Source organism: Rhyacophila brunnea, unplaced genomic scaffold (assembly GCF_057557595.1).
Source record: "Rhyacophila brunnea isolate RB1 unplaced genomic scaffold, BYU_Rbru_1.0 scaffold_1, whole genome shotgun sequence".
In the NCBI taxonomy this organism is placed as follows: domain Eukaryota; kingdom Metazoa; phylum Arthropoda; class Insecta; order Trichoptera; family Rhyacophilidae; genus Rhyacophila; species Rhyacophila brunnea.
Window position 1 is genome coordinate 26,395,507 of NW_028232751.1, and position 10,503 is coordinate 26,406,009.

The 10,503-nt window shown below is 36.2% G+C and overlaps 1 protein-coding gene and 1 long non-coding RNA gene across 3 annotated transcripts; one reads left to right on the forward strand and one right to left on the reverse strand.

Annotated features, from left to right (window-relative positions):
• Positions 1–367: 367 nt before the first annotated feature.
• LOC147079632 (uncharacterized) lies at positions 368–3,033 on the reverse strand. Of its 2 annotated transcripts, none has more exons than XR_015070032.1 (3): positions 2,901–3,033; positions 992–1,577; positions 368–657 (listed from the first exon to the last, which is right to left on the reverse strand). It is a non-coding gene; the product is annotated as an uncharacterized LOC147079632 (long non-coding RNA). The 2 variants fall into 2 exon arrangements; XR_015070031.1 differs by having other exon boundaries at positions 2,715–3,033.
• A 186-nt stretch (positions 3,034–3,219) lies between these two features.
• Positions 3,220–5,714, forward strand: LOC147079633 (uncharacterized). The gene is made up of 3 exons (XM_085942667.1): positions 3,220–3,691; positions 4,573–4,667; positions 5,331–5,714. Exons 1-3 carry the CDS (start codon positions 3,355–3,357, stop codon positions 5,676–5,678), a joined length of 780 nt encoding a protein of 259 aa, XP_085798793.1. The 5' UTR covers positions 3,220–3,354; the 3' UTR covers positions 5,679–5,714.
• The last annotated feature ends 4,789 nt before the right edge of the window (positions 5,715–10,503 follow it).

A 10,503-nucleotide genomic window follows, 5' to 3' on the forward strand; every position in this document is an offset into this window, starting at 1 on the left:
TGGTGGTTTTCTGCGAATTTTGTTTAAAAGTATTGACATCGTAGTTTAAAAAAACAATGGAAGCATTCAAAATCCTGGTAACCTATCATATTATTCATATTTTTGTATTGTTATACTCAATGGCAGTTTACCGCGCACCAAAAATGTTCATATGGGAACCTCCAAGCCTGTCAAGGCCTCAGACTTCCACGTACCAAAAACACCACTGTTTGAGATCATGTTTTTTGGAATAATGTACTAATCCTCAGATGCTGACTGATAAAATAGGTCGGTAGGTGAACAACAAATTTGCATTCAATTTGAAACTAAAAAATGGAGAGGGATGGCATTCTAAGTCTGCTCAAGGGATTCAAAACAAAAAAATGTGTTCTAGTTTTTTTTCAAAATACTATAATATTTACATCTTTGAATTATAAAGAATTGAACAAATGTAGACATAGCTATCAAGACATATTGGTGAAAACCAGAAGATATCACATAAAATGACACATACTGGTGAAAAACTGTAACAATACATTGTTCATTCTTACACAACCAGAACGTATCACCCTTAAAAATACACAAAATGACACATACTAGTGAAATCATATAAATTCAATGTTTATACTTATTCGAGCAGAACGTATCAGTACGTAAAAATACACAAAATGACTCATTCTGGTGGAAAACACATGAATGTGGTTTTCACGAGAAGGCCATGTTTTATACTAGTGATTCCCAAAATGGTCCACCTGAGAATGCGGCACAATTAAAACCGATAGACTATAAGGCATGGGGACAGTAGGGGGTAATACTGAGACTGCAAACAAAACAAACCAACTATCGCAAAGTTTGGAGCATATATTTCATCTTCACATATTCATGGTTTTTCACCACCATGTATAATTTATGTGTTTATAAATGATTCATTCTGCTTGTTTAACGATAAGCATGGCATTGGTGTGGTCTTCCACCAGAATGAGTCATCCGGTGTATTTTTAAGTACTGACACGTTCTGCGCGAATAAGAATAACATTGAATTTATATGATTTCACCAGTATGTGTCACTTTGTGTATTTTTGAGGGTGATACGTTCTTATTGTGTAAAAACAAACATCATAGTGCTATAGTTTTTCACCAGTATGTGTTTGTAAAGTTGTAAGTTATTTTATTTTTTAATGGTGACTATGCACTGGGTTGATTGGATATGCATATTTTTATATAATACTTAAAGATTCATTTGGTGTCGCACATTTTTAAACATGCTTGACTTTTATAAGCATTTAAATTTTCAATAAATTGCTTTGAAATCGATTTTGTAGGGGATGTGCTGATGAAATATATGTTCTAAAAGGCGATGGTAGTCCAAGATGTGCCTTAAACGATGACGCAGCGAAATGGGTATGTTAATTTTTATGCTTTTCAACAATCTTTGTTGAATGGCGCCACGCTAAGAAAGTGGAGGGTGCTTGCGGAATCGTAAGGGAGTGGAGATACTTCTTCCTCACTCTTATCAGCATTTATTCTTCGGCACTGTTACGAGCAATCAGCACATTCAATTGTCTGCAACTCTTCGAAGCATTTGTGATGGATGTTTACTGCAAATGAACAAAAATCTAATTTAAATTCCATTATTAAACTGATTTATTATTATTATTATTAAAATGAGAATAGAACAAAGGCATAGAACAGTCATATTTATAGGGACACCATGATCAAAGAAATCCAATTCAATTCAATTCACAACCATATGATATTACTCGTATGCTCAAGATGCTGTCTTTTACAGGAAATAATAATAAGCTCTTCCATTAATGCCACAGTTTATCATACTTCCAACTACATAAATTACTATGCATAGAAACGTTCGATTGGCAGTTCAGAAACCAAAAAGATGTTTCGAATATTATTCTGAAAGAAAAATTTCCAAATGCCAGTTCAGAAACGCTAAGATAAATGTATATTATTAGGGTGCTGTGATAGAATCTTTGTTCACTAACGGTACTGCGAAACAGGTTTGAAAATTACTGCTTCATCAACACATTGTTGGCAGGATACAGAAAAATACAGGATTGCATATCAGTGCGAAATTCAAAACTATTTTTGCTGCTTTGTGCTTTTTACTGCTTCTCCGTCATCGTAATCTGTCAGTCGCCATTTTGAATTTTAGCTATCTTTTTGTCATTGAATTATAGTACGCGGTCCAAGCTATTCTAGTATTTCGGAAAAAATTATAGTACGTGTAGAGAAAATAAAGTTTTTTGTTTGTCACAAACATAACGGAGAATTCGAGAAATTCCGATGTCCTACTTAATTATAACACCTCTTACGACCGAAAAATGCTAACACCGGCCGCCGTCATTAACTGTCACATTAGTTTTTTAGAGTAGGTATACAACGCAAAACCATGTCCATTGATTAAAATCGCACACTGAGATCTTATTTATGCTATTTTTTATAGTACTTATTCCACTTTAATTAATATATTAGGACCGGTTTCGTCCGCCTCAGTGGGACATTTTCAACGTTGAAAATTTTAATTGTGGTATTTTTGACGTACTATACTTTTTTAATAGTACGCGGACGAAAATGTAACTTTTCGAATAGTACGCGAATCAAAATGTACTATAATTATAGTTCGGTTGGCAACACTGCGCTCACTGACAGATGACAGCGGCCGGTGGCGGAGAACCAGTAAAAAGACCCTTAATATTAATTACAATCTTGTTTCTGACCTATATAAAGGCCATATTATTAATGATATCAGTGATGAGCCGAAGAATCGGAAGAAATAGTTAGGTAATAAACCAGATAACTATTTTTATGTTGTCTATGAAATTTGACATTGTAATTGAATACTTTTTTACATTTATGAAAGAGATACAAATAAACATATTTTTGGGATTTCGCCATGCAAGTACCAATAGCTAAGTTCACAACTAATCACTTCATCACCCACTTTCACTTCAACTTTTAAATTCTGGTTTTACATCGAGAAGTTTTGCGTATGAGTCAAGCAGAGGCATTCTAGCATTCTTAACATAGTTCATCAACGCTTTCACTATGGTCAAATAATAGGTAATACACAAATGCCGGCGCTCCATTGGCACGCAAGTCAGACGATTTACAGTCTTCGGACTTTTTTTTCGCGTGGAGCACCCCAGGTCTGCGGACTTTTTAATCCGCAGACCAGGCTCGTTGGATTTCAAACATGTTTGATATTTTACTCGCCGAGCCGCTGAAATTCGTACGTTCACCACGCTTTACCGTCACATTATTTATATCTATGCCGACGGACGACAGCGCCATATATTAGTCTATGAGCGCCATCATTATTTTACTGTCATTCAAAGTGTTCGGACATCGAAAACAACAATGGTAGATCTACGAGTGCATTCGAAAAGTTTCTTGGAAGATTTTATTAGTTGTTTTAAAGACAACCCGTCGTTGTGGAAGACGACCAGCCCACTATACAAGAATCGTGATGCCAAGTCCTTGGCGTATGCGGAACTTTTGGAAATATTAATCAAAGTGGAGCCGCAGGCAACGGTCAACGATGTCAAAAAGAAAATACAGACATTGAGGTCGGGTTACAGAAAGGAGAGAAATAAAGTAAGGACATCATATCGAAGCGGAGCCGGCACAGACGCAGTATATCTACCCAAACTGTGGTACTATAAAAATTTGGAGTTCTTGAACGACCAAATGGAAGGTACGTGGGAATGCTTTAAAGCTATTTATTATACACGTGCAGATTATGAAATTGTCGTAGCTCTGAAAGTGACATCGCATTAGATTAGCTACTATTAAGCAATTAAAACATACAGCTATGAATCATTTCTAGTCACAATAAAATTACTTATTCTTTGCTGAGGTAGGTAATAAATAATAATAATATATAGGTACGAGGGAATGCTTTAAAGCTATTTATTATACACGTGCAGACTATGACATTGTCGTAGCTCTGAAAGTGACATCGCATTAGATTAGCAACTATTAAGCAATTAAAACATACAGCTATGAATCATTTCTAGTCACAATAAAATTACTTATTCTTTGCTGAGGTAGGTAAGAAATAATAATATATAGGTACGATCATGGCGGTGGAAGCGCGGCTTATTGAGTCGTGGTCGGGTCCCAGGTTCAAATCCTGGGTCTGACAAGTACACATTGAATTTCAATTTGTGTATGAGTCAGAGTATGGACCTAATATGTTGAGCAAGTGGCTGACATCCATTTCTCGTAAAAACAAAATCTGTCAATACAAACCTCCACTCCGTGGAGGTCCATATTATGATCGGACATGGTCGAAAGAAGAAGAAAAGAAATGATCATAAAATCAAAAATCGCTCGAGTTAGGTTCCTTCAGAGACAATCAATAAATCGTCAATCATCAATCAAAATTAATGGTACAGTTTGGTTATGAGGAATACAGCGGAAAACACATTTTGAAAATACCCGATATACTGGATTACACCAATTATACCAATATCAATATTAACCGTATGAAGGAATGGGTACTTAGGGGAGAGATAATAAAAAACAAGTTTGAGTATTATGTTGTATTTTAACAATTTACATTTTGTTATACAGAATCGAGCTCAATATCCAGCATGGTGGACGATTTGGAAAACATGTCTCCTGATGAGAGTTACTCCAACTCGTTAAACAACGAAGATTGTATTGAGGTAAAACATTTTAACTAAATTGTTACATTGGTTTAATTTATCTATTGCTTATCATACTTTCTTGCCATGTGACAGCCCCGGTAGTATTAAAATATTTTTCGAAATCTCCTCGCGCTTTCTTAGCATTGGCGGAATCTAGCAGCTAAAATGCCAAAAACATTTTCTATAATTCGCCTGGCTCTGCATGTCCGATAATTATATATTCTTTTACTGTGATTTAATTGCCTTTGTGAATACGGCTTTATGAAATCGTTACGTAATGCAAAGGCTTCATCGCCAATATAAATAAATGGCAGTGCATCAGAATTAGCAGTAGGTTTTTTTGGTGCAGGTATTTTTAATCTGCCTTCGTCTAAACGTTTGAAAAAATCAGATTTTCTCAGTACGCCTCCATCAGAAATACGTCCATTTGTTCCAACATCAACATAAATAAATTCATAATTAGCATTTGCAATCGCCATCAAAACAATGCTGTGGAAATGTTTGTAATTATAAAAGTGGGAGCCGGCGCCTGCAGGTGGCACGATTGCAATGTGTTTCCCATCAACTGCGCCCAGGCAATTTGGAAATTGCCATTTACTATTAAATTCTTCTGCAATCGTCTCCATTTCTTCGTGCGTATCAGGGAACTGCAACAAAAAATAATCAACATTTTATTTACAGATAGAATATTCGCCTTCAACATCCACGTTGTCGACTACTCCAAGGTCGAATCTCAATAGAGCACCAGAACCCCCATCGTTCAAACGAAAAAAATCGAATGATAGCGCCAACAAAGTGTTAGAATTAATCACCGACAAACTAAGCAAGACTGAAGATGAATTTGATGTTTTTGGCAAAATGATGGCCATGAAACTACGATCGATGTCACAGGGACAAAGATTGCTGGCCGAGAAGCTGATGCATGAAGTTGCCTTTATGGGACAAAGTGACAAAATAACGCCAGCAACTACTGTTCATACTCAACCAGTTTATCGTATATTAAGCAAAAATGTACAAAAGCCGGTATAATAAATTAATGTTTTTTGTATGAATAAATATCTTGTAAAAATATTTGTTTTTTTGTTTGTTTTTATGCCTATAAACCTTAGCTTAAGCGATACAACAAATGGTAAGTATTTGAGCTATGTTAGCAAACCTATATTATTATGTGGCCTCATTTAGAAATCAAATTCCATGCTTGCTTTTCGAAGAATATGACTAGTATTACAATACATTCAACAGGAATAATTAAGCAGCTTGCTTACAGCCTATATGGAGAGTCCTGGCTAGGTACAGCATTCTAATGGTCTATTGAATATTTAGCATGTCAACGATGGCCTTATTTGTGACTATATATATACCTATCTCAAATGCATCTTGTCTGCCATTCTTATGATGTTGCCGTCTATGATTTATATAGGTAAAACAATCCACTAAACGTTCACTTTATAAGACCAACCAATGTCTACTTGTTAATGATATATTTGTAAATTTGCCCAACTTTATTAGATGACGTATAATATAATACACACCTTGAAATATTCTCCTTTCAAAACGTCAATGATGACTTGGCAAGTTTCGGGAATTATCTTGCCCAGAGTTTGTCTTCCAATCGCAGTTCTATAATGCAAGTCAGTGAATGTTCCGCCGGCAGCCAAAAATCGCAGGGTTGCACATAATCTATCATGAGGAGAAATAGCTTCCCTCATCATAGTATTTTTTTTTTTAATAAATGGGGAGACCAAATTATACAGTTCTGTGTATACATCCTCCGACATTCGCAAATAATTGCGGAAATCGCTCGGTTGCAAACGCAATTCTCGTATTAAATTTGTGTGGGATAATGTCGTTCGTTTCCTTATCCAATGTTTCACCCAGTATTTGTGTACCCTTTGCTTCGTTATTACATTATCTGCCACCCAATAACCCAAAAAACATAAAACGTCGGTATCATTTAACGCCATCACGATTTAACTGTCAGATATACGTATATTATCTATGCTGTCAAAGTCGACTGTTTTACTCGTCAAATTAATTATATACTCGTTTCGTTGAACGTCTGTTGGCCAGTAGCAGAACGTAGAAAAATCTGAAGACTTATTGTCGTCGGACTTTTGGCTCGCCAATGAGCGCTGGCATATGTAGCAACTGATCAGTATTCCTGTCAGTGTTGCCATATTTTGAAAGTGAAATTATAGTACAGTGCCTTCAAAATTATAGTATTTCGGCAAAAAGTATAGTACGCGTTGAGTGACGAATAATTTTCTACATTTTCAAAAAAATAAACGTGGGGTAATTAACGTCTTGTTTTTTTTAGACAAAATATCCATGAAGGTTACGTCTTGTTTTTTTAGACAAAATTCAAATGTTATGTCAATGGTTTCCAAACTTTATGTTACCACACCTCCCTTCAAAAAAATCTGATCTAGGCGCCCCCCCTTATTTCATTAAATAATACAGACACCTTTTTAAATAGTCAACAATGTACCTACTTACGAATACAAAAATGAAAAAAAAAAAAACAAATGATGAATAAAAAACAAATAAAAAAATATTACTACTAAAATTACATTAATTTTTGACGAATTTGCTTGTTTATTAGCACAATCAATTTCAATAGTAGTCAATCCAAATTCATCGTCGTTCATTGACAAATGGATTCTATCATGGACCCCATATCCCGAAACGGACCCCCCTGGTCAGGATTTTTCAACCACATATTTAAAATATTTAATAGCTCCGAAACAAAGCAGCTATTAATAAAATAATGTGAAAAGTGCATTAGCAAACTAACTAAGAACTCTAGCGTAGAAATCATTTAAAAATAATGGAGACGTGGCGAACTTTCTTTTTGTCATTTTGATTTCCTAAGCTCTAAATTTTTATGAATGCCTTTACTTTGTCGTTTTAAATCGGTGAATGCATTAGTGGTCCTTGGATTGATTTATTCACTCAATTTTTAAAAAATTTAAACCAAATAGACAAGTTTAAAAACAAAATTATCGTTCCTAAACAAATTTGCCTCATATTTCAACATTTTGATTAATTTGACCCTTTTATTTTACGAGATAGTCATTGCGGTTTACAATAGTATAAAAGTGAGGGATTATAAAATTAGTCTCCATATTTGCAGAAAGGTTTGGAGACAACCTTTTATAGGACTGTTTTTTTGTGTAGTTTATAACTAGCGACCGTTTTATAAACTACGCATTTGCAAACTGCAAACCTGTGGCTACATTAATTGTGTTAACCTTTTGCGTCTTCCTTTGCAACACTCCGCGCCTCCCAGTTTGGAAATCGCTGTGTTAAGTAATTAACATCACCTTTTTTTAGACATGGGGATTATTTTTTTTTTTGCTTCTCACGGATTATTTTGGCGTTGTTTTTCTTCTATTGGCAACTTTTTTCCCGATTTATCAAAATTATAGTATTTTGGGCGTACTATACCTGTTTTATATCGTACATAGTACGCAGACGAAAATTATAGTACAAATACTATAATTATAGTACGGTTGGCAACACTGATTCCTGTCGTTGAGTCTCATTACTGGAGGCAGTGTTGCCATATTTTGAAAGTGGAATTATAGTACAGAGTCTTCAAAATTATAGTATTTCAGCAAAAAATATAGTACGCGTTGAGTGACCAATAATTTTCTGCATTTTCAAAAAATTAGACGTGGGGTAATTAATGTCTTATTTTTTTAGACAAAATTCAAATGTTAAGTCAGTGGTTTCATGCTTTATGTTACTACGCCTCCGTTTTAAAAAAAATCTACTCTAGGCGCCTCCCTCCACCCTTATTTCATTAAATAATACCACCTTTTTAAAAGACATTTTAAGTCCCGCTTACTATCTCGTCGAACTAAAAGCACTCTTTACAAAACACTTGTAAAGCCAGTGCTCACCTACGCATCGGAAACCTGGACATTAACTCTGCGAAATGAACGAACCCTGAACATCTTTGAAAGAAAAATTCTCCGCCGTATATATGGACCAATCAGGGATGGCACCAATTGGAGGAGAAGATATAATGCTGAGCTCTACGGACTGTACGAAGATTGCAGCGCAGTTCAATCAATTAAGATTGGGAGACTGCGATGGCTAGGTCATGTGCACCGTATGAATGACAATGAACGGGCAAAGAGAGTGATGTCCAGCAATCCAATAGGACGTAGAAGAAGAGGGAGGCCAAAGATTCGCTGGTTAGATGGAGCTGCCAGTGACTGCCGTATTCTGGGGGTACCAAATTGGAAAGCGGCCACACTGGATAGGGACAGGTGGAGGGAGCTGTTGGAGGAGGCCAGGACCCACACCGGGTTGTCGCGCCCCTGATGATGATGATGACCTTTTTAAATAGTCAACAAAGTACCTACTTACGAATACAAAAATGAAAAAAAAATAAAGAAGGTTTTACTACTTCCATTTTTTCTTGACTTTTTTTCCTATTAATAAAATAATGTGAAAACTAACCAAGAACTCTGACGTAGAAATCATTTAAAAATAATGGAGACATGGCGAACTTTTTTTTGTCATTTTGATTTCCTAAGCTCCATTTTTTTATGAATACCTTCACTTTATCGTTTTAAATCAGGGAATTCATTAAGCCTACCGCGCATTAACGATTTACTATCGTATGGTCAACAATCGAGGAGTTGTAACCATCGTATTGCAATGCAACCCCGCGCCTGGACGATCGAGCGAACGGCCGAGTTGAAAATCTGTGTTCAGACACAAAATTTTACACCGATTCGAACCGGCCGGGGCCCCATTGGCAATGCTTTTAAATGAGAGCCCGCGCATGATACGTCATAGCCGGTCAAGAGTGCACTCACGCAAGCACGCCCAAGTGACGTGGTCGTATGGAGTTCACGCATACATTGAACCGTTACGAGATCCACATTTGACAGTTCATCGATGCGTACCTATTGGCTTTTCATGCGTATAACAGTCCCATTTTTTCAGTTTCTTTCTTTATAAATTAACTAGCTGACCCGGCGAACTTCGTACCGCCTTAGAATCAATAATCTTGTGTTAACTTATTAGCTGACTTAAAATACTCAAAATGAATTAAGTTCAATAAATGTGCAAAAATCAAATCAAAATGAAATAGATTACATAGTTTTGGTTGGTTCAGATTTCGAAGCATGATAACTACCAAGTCAATCTTCAGTTGTAAATTGTGCGGTGGCAAGCCAGGCAGATCCAATAAGTTTAAAAATTCAGTTGGATAGTTGGTTGCTTCGTCTTCGTTTATTACACAGTCGTCGATAGATTTGAAGGAATGCATTGGACCAACGATTTGATTTTGAATTGTGAAGTTTAAGTGATCCACATCTTTGTTCTTTGCCGCAAAAATTGCTCATTCACTCAACCAATTGTGATTTTTGTGGTTAGCAATGACGTTCGGGAACACTTTGTTGATGAGGTCGTCCTTCGCTGAGACGAAATTTCAAAAATTCAGCGGAAACGAAATCAATCCGTTCGATTCGTCGACAGGAACACGGCAGTTACCGATAGTCAGCAATTGCTTAGAGAAATCTTCAGCAGATGGATCGTTTAGCAATGCAACTCGCATGTTTGTCGTCAGCTGAAGTTTCTTCACATAGCGCCACAGAGTCTATGATTTGAGGCAAGCGTTCATTTCATCGGCAGCGGTTGATCTTGGAATGACTGGTAGTGTTTGGCGGAAATTGCCAGATAGTAGAATCATTGCGCCACCAAAACATCTTGAGTAATTGCGCAGATTTTTCATAGTTCGATTGAGTGCTGCCAATGCGTATTTGTGCGCCATTGTGCATTCATCCCAGGTGATGATTTTACTTGCTACCAAAACTTTGGCCATTGCTGAGTGTTT